The sequence below is a fragment of the Hyperolius riggenbachi genome, chromosome 2, assembly GCF_040937935.1.
Source record: "Hyperolius riggenbachi isolate aHypRig1 chromosome 2, aHypRig1.pri, whole genome shotgun sequence".
NCBI classification, from domain to species: domain Eukaryota; kingdom Metazoa; phylum Chordata; class Amphibia; order Anura; family Hyperoliidae; genus Hyperolius; species Hyperolius riggenbachi.
This window is the reverse complement of record NC_090647.1, coordinates 490,051,370-490,065,540: the sequence shown is the minus strand read 5'-3', so window position 1 is coordinate 490,065,540 and position 14,171 is coordinate 490,051,370. Positions and strand designations below refer to the sequence as shown.

At 43.3% G+C, this 14,171-nt stretch overlaps 1 protein-coding gene across 1 annotated transcript in view; it reads right to left on the bottom strand.

The window, feature by feature from the left end:
- Positions 1-13,871, bottom strand: part of UMODL1 (uromodulin like 1) — a 59,579-nt gene extending 45,708 nt beyond the window's left edge. Inside the window, exons 1-6 of the mRNA XM_068266366.1 lie at positions 13,818-13,871; positions 13,263-13,428; positions 12,474-12,635; positions 12,049-12,170; positions 10,453-10,639; positions 5,105-5,227 (exon numbers count right to left, since the gene is read on the bottom strand). Coding sequence (XP_068122467.1) covers positions 5,105-5,227; positions 10,453-10,639; positions 12,049-12,170; positions 12,474-12,635; positions 13,263-13,428; positions 13,818-13,871 — 814 coding nt within the window. The remainder of the gene's footprint in view (positions 1-5,104; positions 5,228-10,452; positions 10,640-12,048; positions 12,171-12,473; positions 12,636-13,262; positions 13,429-13,817) is intronic.
- Between the last annotated feature and the right edge of the window lie 300 nt (positions 13,872-14,171).

Genomic DNA, 14,171 nt, shown 5'->3' with positions numbered 1-14,171 from the left:
ACAGTAGCAAGGCAGAATCAGGCTGAACTTGTAACGTAAATTACACTGCAGTCTCTTTCTAGGCTATGAGCCGTTAGTACATCAGAAGTCAGGCTTATTAAATAAATATTTAATATTTCAATAAGTGGAACAGTGCAGACAAGAATATATACAAAAGGATTTACAAAACAAAGTAAAAATTACAAAGATACACAAGACAGTTTGCATTAAAATAAAACGGGAGTAAACGTTACCAGCATGAGGTCTAACTTGGTCGTGGGAAGACATGAATTTCTGATTTGCTCAGGATCATCTCTAGCTATGCGCTACCTCCAAGAGAAGATGATTTTAGGCATCTGGCCCTGCCTTTTGAGCTGGGAGATATGCCTTGAGGCTGCAAGCCCATTTGGAAGGGGAGGAACTAGTTTTAATTAACTTTCCAGACATTTCCCATCTCCCCATAGATCTAATTTTCACAGGTAAAATTGTATTTTAACATACACATCAAAAGACCTCTGAGTAAGGGCTTCCTGGCTGGCCTAGCGTTCTTTAACATTCCAGCAGGCTGTCATATGTAAATTCCTGGCTCCTGTGCTGGTTTGATCTGCATCAAAGCACACTGCAGCCAGTCCAGGTGTGAATTCTGGACAATGGCTGGCTAATAGTCTAATTACCCATTTCCTTGTTATCGGCACTCTAGACTTCCTTACTACAAATTACAGGTGACAATCGCTCTAAAGAAAAATACACATCTGAGACAGTATTTCATAGCAGACCGAAGGTAAGGACATGACTGGCTATTGGCCTAATTATCCATTTCCTTGCCAGAGGCTAGCAAACCAATTTAGCATTTCCTGCTCCTACTATTCACAAGAGTTAACCTTTAGATGCAAATGTACTATTTCCAGGCAACAACTACAGTATGTCATATCCCCACACATATGAGGTAGACAAACAAGATGGAGGCCACCTTAGATACTAATCAAAAACGGTACCCATGTTCTGCATATTACCGTACTTATCATCATCATCATCATCATCATCACCACATATATCATCGCAATATCTTTTATCTTTATATCTATTTTTGCTAAGAATTATTTTATTCTAAATGTGTTTTAACAGGAAAGATAAGAAAAAACGGGAAATAAATTCATTATATTTAGTTTTAGCCATTAGCCATTATAATTTTAAAATAATACATGCTACCGTAATTAAAACCCACACATTTTATTTTCCCATTTGTCCCGGTTATTGCAACGTTTAAAATTTTCCCCTAGTGCTATGTATGTCGCCAATACTTTATTTGGAAAAAAAGGTGCATTTTTTCAGTTTTGCGTCCATCACTAATTACAAGCCCATAATTGAAAAAGTAATAGTAATATACCCTCTTGACATACAAATTAAAAAAATCCAGTCCCTATGGTAACTACGGTATGTATTTTTTTATTGTGTATATATATATATATATATATATTTATATTTACAAAAATTTGTTGGGGTAAATATTGGGGAGTGTGGGAGTAAGGGGCTCGTTTTAAATGCAAAAAAAAGTATTTTAATTAAAAAAAATGTTTTTAGATGTAATTTCACTATTTGGCCACAAGATCTCTTCGTGCATAACTTCCCTATGTGTAGTATTACGCAAACGAAAGCAATGCATAGACATGTAAGTATCGGCTTTCGAGAATGACGGTGCCATCTCATGGATGGCCAAGGTCATTCACACGGGGACTTAGAACTATGTTCCCATTCATTGATCTCCCGGCTGATGAGTGGCGGCGGTAACGGGTGCGGGAGAGGGGGGGAAGGTGTCGATAGGGAGTGTGCGGCGGTGAGGGACATAGTAGCTACGTCCCTGCAAGGAGATATGGGATTTTGCTGGGTTGTAGTTACTCGTCCCGGGGGAGAGGAAGTGGTTAAACTGTCAATCAAAAAATAAGCCCTTAAAATACCGCTCCTCTGTTTTGCTCAAATGAACTCATCTGACCAGAGCAAGGCCACAGTGAGGCCTAGTTACTCAGGCCCCCAATATTTGAAGTATCAATTTGAAGGGTCCCAGTTCAGGTGCTAAGGGTGACTGCTTAATCATGTAAGGACAGTAAGTAGCAGAAAGTGAATAAGGCTATGTTTACAGTGGGCATCGCATTCCCTGTAAAAAGCAGAGATGCAACAAAATGAGAAAGTCACAATGGAATGAGAAAGGCCACATGTTATCCATGAGTTGTGCGGCACACAGAAAAGCATACAGTCAATGAAAAGTATGCTTCACTGTCACTGTTAACGTGCACGATTTGTGGTAATGCACTGCATGCAGTGCAATGAGAATGCCGCACATCGTTATACCGCATCGGCCACACTGTGAACGACACATAGGTGGTGCATTGCAGTGTGACGTTCTGCCTTGCAATGTAACCGCTATGTCACACCGCCACAAACCACTTTGAACAAAGTCGAACTTATCCACTGAGCTGACATACAGACTCTCACAAAAGGAACATGTGACTTATCCATACCTCCCAACGTTTTCAGATAAGAAAAGGGACACTTTAAGACACACCCCTGTCACACCTCATAACACCGCCCCTGCCACACCCCTGGTCACTGATACTGGAAAGAATTTAGAAGCAAAATACAAAGTTTTAAAATTCAGACCACACTGGTCCCCTGAGGAAGGCTGCTGGCCGAAATCCGAATCGGGATTTTAATCTTTGATATGTTAATAAACAAGCATTTGTCAGTAAGTACAATCGTTGTGGGGTCTGTCCAACACTAGGCGCAGTCTGCACTATGGTGTGTCCCCTCTGTGCTTCTATATACAGGAATTGAGCCGACAGCATCCTGCATATCCTTTGGAACGCAAAGCGCAGAGTGTGCGACATCACTGCTGGTGGAGAGACTTGGCATCCTCAGTCAGATCCAGTACATCCGTGGTGTTTGTGTACATAGCACGGAACTTATGCCCACGGAGGACTTCATGTAACAGCAGGAGGTATTTCCCTTATACCTACGCTGCTTGCAGGTACTTTTTCACATATTTAATACAGCGGCTGGTTTTCAGGGACATTGCATCCTCCAGCCATCGAGCGCCAGGTCCTCCTAGAGTTTATATTGACTCTGAACTGTTTGGGGTTTGAGGACTGACCCTGAGATTTCTGACCTAGGCTGCTTTTTTTTTACCAGTGTGCCCACTGCTCTCTTTTGTATTTGTATCTCTATCATTCTTAGTTCTTCATTTTAAAATGTAAAAATGAGAAATAAATCAATTTAAATGATAGAGATAACATTTAGAGTATATTAACCTTCCTGGCGGTAAGCCCGAGCTGAGCTCGGGCTATGCCACGCAGGAAGATATCTCAGCCCCTGGTGGGGCGATTGCCTCCATTCAAAATGCTGTACGCGCAGCTAGCACTTTGCTCTGCGGCGATCGCCCGTACGCAGCGGCGCAAAAGGCCCCCCCCCCCCCCGCCAGAGCCCTGCGCTGCCCAGACCAATGAGTTCCAGGCAGCGCTATGGGCTGGATCGGAGGTGTCTGACGTCAGGACGTCGGCTGACGTCCATGACGTCATTCCGATCGTCGCCATGGCGACAGGAGAAGCCAAACAGGGGAGCGCGTTATATACGCGTTCCCCTGCTTGCTATTGATGCCGGCGACGATCGCACTAGAGGGACGCATGCGCCTTCTAGTGGTGTTTCATGTAGCTACCACTCTGGTAGCTTTACATGAAACACAAAAAAAAAAAAAAATTAAAAAAAAAAAGGATTTTTGCCAATTTGGCAAAAAAAATTAACCACCAGGGAGGTTAAACACATTTCCAGTAGAAAAATACATATATTTACACAGATCTGTACTTCAGTCCTGAAAGAGGGACAAATGAGGGAGAAAGAGGGACAGAGGGATTTAGTTCCCAAAGAGGGACTGTCCCTCTGAATAAGGGACAGTGGGGAGTTATGGACTTATCACAAATAAATGGCCCCTTTTTTCTTCTAGGTGTGTAAAAAGAGAACCCCTCCTCCATCCCAGGCAGTAAACCAGCAAAGACCTCTAACCTTAAAGGAAACCCAAGGTGAAAATAAACTAATGAAAAAAAACAATTGTATCTATCTTCCTTATCTTAAAAATGACTTTTTAAGATATTCCACAGTTTTATTTTATATTTAAATTTACTTTTCAAGTTTTTACTATTTTATTGTTTTTGAGACACATTCATTGAAGTATACCAGAGCTAAAATCTATGAACTATTGACCCTTTTTATATCTTTCTTGCTCTCAGAAGTGATTTTCTGCTAGGAAAGTGTTTTATAGTTGTAATTTCTCATCAGTTAGGGTCATACTGTAGTTTGACCCAGTCCTGACCCAGGCAGGAACTGCCACTTACATACCTGATGTTTAACTCTTTCAGGCAGCACGGTGGAGTAGTGGTTAGCTCTCTTGCCTTGCAGCACTGGGTCCCTGGTTCGAATCCCAGCCAGGGCACTATCTGCAAAGAGTTTGTATGTTCTCTCCGTGTCTGCGTGGGTTTCCTCAGGGCACTCTGGTTTCCTCCCACATTCCAAAAACATACGGATAAGTTAATTGGCTCCCCCTAAATTGCCCCTAGACTACAGTACTTACACTACATAATATAGACATATGACAATAGTAGGGATTAGATTGTGAGCTCCTTTGAGGGACAGTTAGTGACAAGATATATATATATATATATATATATATATATATATACATACACTGTACAGCGCTGCGTAATATGTCGGCGCTATATAAATACTAAATAATAAAATAATAATAATAAAAAAATAAACACAGCACAGTTATTTGTGTGCTAGGCACTGTACATACACATGTCTATCTCATCATGTCACATGTGACCTCGGGTATCCTTTAAAGAGTCCCACTTCTATCAGCAGCAAGGATGTAATTTTCTAACACATGGGTGACATAGCCACTCTACTCTAGTTCACAGCTGCGGTTGCAGTCTTATAGCTAGTGGTTCAGGGTTACCCTGAGCTATTTGGGTATTCTGTAGCTAACAATAAGTCAATATTTCTTTAACAAGCAGAGAGCACATCATTTTCTCCACTATCTTATTCAGCACAATAAAATTGCCAGACTCTCTAAACTTACTTGGCATCGGTGGAGGCATCTGCATAGTGTTTACTTTGGTGCAGTTGTAGGAACCCTCTGTGTTCACACATTGCTGTTGTGGTGGACAGGAATTAAGCTCAGGGTGGAAACATTCATCCAGATCTGCCGAGACAATGCACATGAACTTATTCTCAGTTTCTACCCCTTTTCAATCTTAAAATAAACAACACTACAATAAAGAACACAATTTCAATGCAGCGACTTGTCACAAGACATGTTTTGACGTTAGCAGAATGTACGGTGATGGCGTACTGGGACAGCTACAGTGAAGAGGTGAGGAGTATGCAATGAAGCAGGACCAGAGCGAGGGGGAGAGGAGCACAGTGCTGGATGGGTAAGTGCTTCCCTGCAACACCTAGTTACCATATTTTGTGAATATAAGACGCACCACCCCACCCTCTTTTTGAGGAAGAAAAAGCACATCTTATATTCAGAAAAACACGATAGTTGCATAGGGTTGAAATAAGACATCCATTGAGTTCAACCAGAAAATATGGTACAGCACTAGCCGACACCCTTGCATATCTCAGTTGTTCCAGAGGAAGGCAAGAAACCTTTACAAACCTTGGAGAAACTGGCCCTAAAGGGGAGAAAACGCCTTCCGGACTCCAAACGGCAATCAGATAAAACTCCTGGATCAACACAGCTGGGAATCACCAAGTAATTAAAGTGGATATAAACTCAGAACTTCCTCTCTGCTCTAAAATATTAGCCACAGAATAACAACCTTTAGGGAAAAACAATGCTTCATTACAATTTATGGAAAGCATAAAAAAACCTTACGTTTAAATTGGTTTCACGTTCCTGGGAGCACAGAGGAGGCAGCTTAAAGTGGATCCGAGATTAACTTTTATTCATTGCATAATTGTGTTCCTTACATACAGTTTATAGGGCATTCCTCAAGCCAAATACTTTTTTTGTTTTTGTTTTAATACTTAATTCCCTTTAAACTAAACAAGCCTCGCCCACAGCTTCTCCAAAACGCCAAGGCACTCAGACCCATGTAGCAAGGGCTTATGGGAGCTCAGTCTGGGCAGGAGGAGGAGGAGGAGGTTACTAGATAGAGATTTCAGAGGCAGAGGGGAGGGGGAAGTACATTTTTCACAGGCTGAAGGGTGGAGATGCAGTCAGATTACCTGTGTAATGATGACAAACAGAACATGGCTGCTCTGATTGTATCATTGTTTATAAATCATCATAAACTGTTGAAGCTGTATGCAGACAGATTTGCTGTGTAAACTATCTAAACTTTAGATAAGATATATAGACAAGTTACTTGATATAGTTAGTTTTTCATCTCGGATCCGCTTTAAGACAAAGACACATACCATTTATATTATGCTTTTCTCCTGGCGGACTCAAAGTGCCAGAGCTGCAGCCACTAGGACGCACTCTATAGGTAGTAGCAGTGTTAAGGAGTCTTGCCCAAGGTCTCCTACTGAATAGGTGCAGGCTTACTGAACAGGAAGAGCTGAGACTCAAACCATGGTCTCCTGTGTCAGAGGACTGTCTTGACATTGCTGGCCAGCCTGTACAGATGCATGTCAGCTATGTAGCTGTCAGAGCATTCTGTTGCTATGTAGAAGGGGGGAGGAACAACAGAGCATCATGTGTGTGATGACAATGCAATCAGCTGTCACAGGGTGTGTTGTCCCACTGGGCGGATCACTTGCAGGTTGGGGTTGATGGCCGCTGTACACACACCTGACATTATCGTCGTTATCGGCCACATTTGATCGATACGGACCTTTACAGCTCTGATTCACATCTGCTATTAAGACTATCTGGACACTCTGCTGTCCCTAAACAGGGACAGAACTGAGCTGTAAATTTATTGAGCCACTATGTGTTGAATAAAGACTTGCAATTGTATGCTTTGCTAGAAGTCGGGTCCACTTTAAAGCCATGCATGTCCTTCAATGCAAGAAAAGCATCCAAGCCCCCTCTAGATATAGATTTTGCCTTAACTACTTCCTGTAGTAATACATTGCACATTTTAGTCACTCTGACTATACATGGCAAAAACATTTTTTCTTTTTGTGCAGATCATGTCCCCTAGTCCTTTGCACAAGCTTAGGGACAAAAAGCTCATTAGCCAAGATTTTATATTGCCCTCTGATGTATTTATACATGTTATTTAGATCTCCTCTAAGGTGTCTTTTCTCCAGACAAAATGAGCCCAGTTAATCTAACCTTTCTTGGTGGTAAGTAAGACATTACATGATGATGAGCAATTTTGTGTTTCAACTTTGTATCTGCTCCAAATCCGCAAAGTCCCTCCTGTAATGTGGTGCCCAGAACTGTATTCCATATTCCAGATGTGGCAGTATTATGCCAGCATCCCCGTTTTTTTCCATTTTAATGCATCCCAAAAGTTTATTTGCTTTAGCTGCAGCTGTTTTGATACGGTGGCCACTGAAAAGCATTCATCCATGGAAATGCGTTACTTGGGGATTGAGTGATTAATCCACATCATGCAGAACACCAGAGGTATCCCAGTAACAGGAGATTATGTTTACATTTGTATCCAGGCAATATCTGATGTTCTTGGCAACAGTTTGGAAGACAAAAAGGCAAAAAGTTGCCTTTTCGAAGATCTCAGATTTTTACACGAATAATAAGCATAGATTAAAATGAGAATTTTCTGGTCTCATAAAAGCAGTGCAACTTTAGTTGTACACGAGTTTAATGTTGAATGTAAACATTGCAAAGTTACAAAATGCATTCTCATCCGGAAGGTATGAAATTCCCTCAGGGATGAAAGCATTAAAGTTAATGAGCGAAAGAAGGATGAGGCAAGAGACTAAGTAATGAGATAGGCAAGGTATATTGGTTCAATAATATATAGATATTATTGACTAGATATTTATGTATAAATGTAAAATAAAAAAAAATCCCCTTTTTCAACACAATAAAATGTTACTAGCTCCTGTGAGCGCAGTAGACAGAATGGCAATGATGTGAGGTAACATACAGTCAGGCCTGGAAGCCACTTGGAGCCCTTTTCTGAGCGCTTTGTGATTTGAAAAGCTTTTGCTAATGTAATGCTATGGATTTTATAAAAAATCCCCCATAGCGCTGCATTAGCAAGAGCTTTTTCAAATCACTAGAGCTTAGATAAGGCTGCTAGTGGGTTTGAGTCCTAAGTGAAACTTTGTAAAATAACCCAAATATGGCATGTAAATAGGCAATGTTGTGGTGTGTGGCCATTGCTAATGTCTTGCTACAGACTGGGCTTCCTGTTGGTAAGTATCCAAAAATATATAACTTAGTTTCAACTGTACACCTATTTTATGTAGATAGAAGACATTTTGCCACTTTCACTGAGCAACTTGTTCAGTTCTAAAGGTGTGTACACACCTTTGACGGATGTCGCCTGTCGGGATCAGGACCTGAATCCCTTGGGCGACATTGCTGAGCCGGGCTGCACAGACACGTGTCACCTGTATGACGCGTTGTGTTGTTATATGCGCGGGGGGGGCGACGGAGGGAAGACGAGCGAGGCATACCTGACGTAACACGGCAGGCAGGCAGGGGAGCGGCACAAACAATGGGATTGGCAGGGGAACAGCGTCACTGGGGGTGAGTAGATGCCTGATGATCGGCTGAGGTGGTCGTTACTGGCCGCCTCGGCCAACTGAAGTCAGGAGTGTTTACGGCTTTAAAGGGGCACTACAGCGAAAAACTGTAAAATTTAAAATATGTGCAAACATATACAAATAAGAAGTACATTTTTTGCAGAGTAAAATGAGCCATAAATTACTTTTCTCCTATGTTGCTGTCACTTACAGTAGGTAGTAGAAATCTGACAGAAGTGACCGGTTTTGAACTAGTCCAGCTCTTTATAGGGGATTCTCAGGGAAATACTGTATTTATTTTCAAAAGCACTTAGTGAATGATAGTTGCTCTGTCCAACTGCCAAAAAACTGTGTAGGGAGCAGGGAAGCTGGCCAGCATCATTGTTTACATTTCTTTTAGGGAATATCTTTATAGAGAATTAAAGCCTTGCTGAGAATCCCCTATGAAGAGATGGACCAGTCCAAAACCTGTCACTTCTGTCAGATTTCTACTGCCTACTGTAAGTGACAGATTCTCAGCAGGATTCTTTATAAAGACACTCCCTGAAAAAGATTTATACAAAGATGCTGTTTAGCCTCCCTGCTCACCGTACACTTTTTTTTGCAGGTTGGATGGAGCAACTGCTATTCACTAAGTGCTTTCAAAAAAAAAAGAAAACCCTGAGAACCCCTAATGAGAAGATGGGCTAGTCCAGTGATCTGCAAACTTGGCTCTGCAGCTGTTAAAGAACTACAAGTCCCACAATTCATTGCAGGAGTCTGACAGCCACAGTCATGATTCATAAAGATAAATGCATTGTGGGACTTTTCGTTTCTTAACAGCTGGAGAGCTAAGTTTGCAGATCACTGGGCTAGTCCTAAATCTGTCTGTAATGTCAGATTTCTACTACTTACTGTAAGTGACAGCAACATAGGAAAAAAGTAATTTATGGCTCATTTTACTCTGAAAGAAACATACTTATTTGTATATATTTACATGTATTTCAAATTTTAAGATGTTCGCGACAGAGGTCCTTTAAGACCTGGAACCCACTACACCTCCACAGTAACCAACGTGGAGCAACTTAGGGTGGGTTTATAAGGACGGCCGGCCAAGCTGCATTCTGCCCACTGCTCATTGGGCCAAAGAAACCTCTGAAAAACTCCATCACAGTTGGCTGCTTGTTTTTATATATATGCAGAAGACAGCCTGATGTCTGTATGGACATCATAAAACTACCTAAAACAAATCAGCTGTCATATGCTTTACATTTACACCTTAAAGTGATACTTAAGTCAGGGGAAAAAAATGAGTTTAACTCACCTGGGGCTTCCCTCAGCCCCCTGCAGCTGATCGGTGCCCTCGCAGCCCCGCTCCGATGCTCCTGGACCCGCCGGTGGTGACTTCCGGTTTTGCCGTCACCGGCCGACAGGCATGGGAACGCGAGTGATTCTTCGTGTTCCCAGCCACAATAGCATCCCCTATGCTGCTATTGCGGCCTTCTTGCCACAATAGCAGCATAGGGGATGCTATTGTGGCTGGGAACACAAAGAATCACTCGAGTTCCGATGCCTGTCGGCCGGTGACAACAAAACTGGAAGTCGCCGCCGGCGGGTCCAGGAGCATCGGAGCGGGGCTGCGAGGGCACCGATCAGCTGCAGGGGGCTGAGGGAAGCCCCCAGGTGAGTTAAACTCATTTTTTTCCCCCTGACTTAAGTATCCCTTTAACACTTGATTTTCCTATTGCAATGATTTTTTAATCTACTTACCATCTATCTGTACGTTGATCACCTCTGTTACACGTTCCACAATATTGCTGAGCTCCTGGGCAATGTCCTGGATTGTTGAAGACTCATTTATGCCAATGAAGATGCGTGACATAACTGTGAATGGGCTTGCTGCTATTGTGGAACTATGGTACACTGCTGCCTCCAGGGGCCACAGTTCTCCAGTTATCTTTGGGGAAAAGAAATCATAGCAATCAAATTGTTTACACCTCTTTAATAGTACAGTATTATGTGGAGTTCTATTTACTCTATAGCTTTATTTACACTATCGCCTTCCTCACTTGCTTGTATTGTCAGTGATTAAATCTTTTTAATATTTAGGTGTCATTTATAGCCTACTTGTTCACGAATCCTTTATGATACACGTGTCACTAGCAGTGTTTGATTTGGTGACAACCGATGCAGCATAGTGGCAGCAATAACATCACCTGTCCGGCCAATGCGAGTCTCACTTTCTTCACCATCTCCTCTTCCCTTCCCGTCGTGTCCTGTGACTGGCCGAAGTTTAAACAGTAGAGCGTCCTCTACTGTATGAACGTCCGCTCGTCACATGACGCGAAAGGAAGGAAAGAGGGGAAGAAGTGAGAGACAGCACGGATCCTGGGGACTCGCGCCGGCCGGACAGGTGATGTTATTGCTGCTGGCTGGGGGAGCCCGTATGGGGGGAGGCCTGTGGCGGCGAGGCAAGTGGCGGCGAGGCAAATGGCGGCTCCACAGGTTTTTAATCGATTTCATGCTGCAATCGATTCAAACCTGTGTGCAGTGAAGGGCAAAATTAGATCCCTCTTTGATCAGATTAGATCAAAGAGGGATCTATCTGTTGGTCGATCTGGTGGCCATCTATTAGTGTATGGCCACCTTAACGTGGTCAGAAAGTCAGCATTTCTCCTTGGTTCTAAAAGATTCCTTACAGCTTTAAAGCTACTATCCCAGAAAAAAATCTAGCAGAACATCACTGAAATGGTTAAACAAAGCACTTTCTCCTGCTATTCAGCTTCAAATCCGCATTCAAACTGAAGATAACAGTATATTTTTTACTTGTTAAACACAAATGTATCAACACTGGAATGTAAACAAACACTCTCTGAGAAACTGTCTCTGCTTCAGGCACACACAGAGTTCAGAATAGCTCATTAGATGATTTTCATATATAATATATATAATAAAAAGCAGTTATAATAGAAAAAGAATAAATTGCAATGGCAGTTTTCAGGGCAAGATAAACTACACTTTGGAAACTTGTAATTTGTAGACAGACACTATTACTTGTGCACAAAAGCAAATATGATAACTGTATGGGTAATAAAATATAGGAAAACACATTTTTATTGAATGTTATGTCAGAGTTTCAGACCACTTTAAGGCCTCTTTTACACAGGCAGTTGAACTGTGTGCTTAGCAAGCAGTTACCAGGCAGCAGTAAGCGGTTACCAGGCAGCAGCAAGCAGTTGTGAGAGTTTGAGAGGCATTTCACTGTCTATCAACTGCTCGTGGAAAAGAGGCTTTATACAGGAATCCATATTACTTGTGTGAATGTGTCAACATACTTTAGTGTAGGTCTTACTGAAGTCTACATACCATTGCATGCAGCAGTCTTGAGTGATTGGTGAAGCCCTTATCCAGCCGTTCCAGGTCAGCATACTTCATTTTTATAGTGATGGTTCCATTGTACCAAAATTTTATGGTGTTCCTGTCCAGTGCTGAAGGAAACAAAAATAATTTATTGCGCTAGCAAACTACATGAGGATAAGGGTAGTAATTTTAATTATTTATATAGGACTGACACATTTCTTACATAGGATATTGATGCTGCATGCAGCGCGTTTTCAATCGGCAGAAATCGCTAACGTGCCACAATTGCTGCAATGTGAGTAATCTCACAGGATAGGGTTGCCAGCGATCAGCATGTGACACTGATGTATTGCTGAAATCAGCACAAAGATGTGCAAGTTTGCTTATCATATAGTCCTTAGAGAGATCTAATACTTTTGTAAAGAACTGACCTGGAGGTACAGGAAGAGCGCAGACAGACCCATTGGAGGACACACAGCACTTCTGACATCCTGGGCAGTCGTAGTCAGTTGTACAATTAGGACCGTGGCTCTGATCCGTTTTCATAGGGCAGATTCCAGGTCTCGAGACAAACATCTTGAAGCTCTCTTTCGCTGCAGTTTAGAATTTCAGGTATTACAAATCTTTAAAACCCGCTAAAGTAAATCTACACTTGTGTAGTAAAAAACTATAGATATTGCAACCTAACTTTTCTATAATAGAGGTAAAATAGCCAGCAAGTGCTGTATGATGTAGCTTAGCTGATTGAGCACCTGATCAGAAAGTGTTAACTGGGCCAAGTGAGAATGAGGAGGATAGATTAAAAAAAAGATGAATAGTTCAAGAACTGAAGATATAATCGTTAATCTCATAATTTAATCTCCTAATTTTCAGATGAGACTGGTTTTACATTTGAGTGGAGCTGTGCAGTGCTATGCTCCGCCCCCCCTTCCCCTTGCATCGCACAGCAAAGCCAAAATGTAGCTTCATATGACCCCATGGTAGAGTGCCCTGACAGGGTCATATGCATAGTGCCGCACACCTCTTGCACGTCCCCCGCACGCCCTTCGCCGCCTCTCGCCCACTGACATACTCCCATTGGACAGGAAGCACAACCCTGGGATTCTCGGGCTTCCCTGCCAGCAGCGGTTATGCACTGTTGACTTTGCAGTGGGTTAGAAGCGTATCAGAAGCTTACGGAGCAGCAGAAGTAAAAATTTTAAAAAGCTGATATTACTTACCCTGAACACAGTAATGGCCCAGCAGCTCGTACCCTGTGCAGCACTCTGCAATGACAGTGGTATCGGGTACAACAACGGTCCGGTACTCTGTCGTAAAATACCTTCTGGAGCACAACTTCCATGGAAGCCATCCCATACACAAAGAAAGCTCCAGAGCTGGGCAGGGCTAAGCGACCAGAGCACATGACCTGGATGGGCGAAAGGTGACCCCAGGCATCCCGATAGGTCAACTTAGGTCAAAGGTGTCAAACAAAGGCGGGCAGGAATCTGCTAGCCTTTGATATGGTCAGGACAGACAAAGGGACTTCCTTTCAATCCAAAGGAACAGAGCAGCAAGGGTCTCGGACAGGCAGACACGCACGCATCCCCCCACTAAGGACACAGTAAGGACTTTTGCTATTGTTTGGGGGGCCTGGACGTGGCCAGCCATGGAGGCAGCAGCATTGGCAGGACTTTTGGCCAGAATTAAGAGGCAGGCCGCAGCAGGAGGAATGGGGTGGATTGAGGGACAGATGGGGTACTTAGATGCGCAGGAGGGCCGTGCCCCCGGCTTACCTCAGTCCAGAAGTCGCAAGGCCCCCTCCAGATACAGCCCGTCAGGTTCCCCATCCAGGCATGGGGCTCCAGGGTCCAAGCAAACTCGCAGTCCAAGCATCCGCGAGGGCCCACACAGCCACCCCCCCTCAAAACCCCCCTCCCGCACCTCCCGCGGCAGCCCGGAGCCTGCCTGTTCCATCCCTGGGCAGGCCCGAGGCAAGTCCTCCTCCGGATCCAACCCCCCTGGCCCCTCCACGAGGGGCCAAAAAAGTAAATCGAAGCCCCAGAAAAAGGCCGCTGCCGGCCCTTCCTCCAAGCCCCGGGACAAGTCGGGGCGAGGTTCAAGTCCCCCGGAGCCCCCCGGCGCAGCCC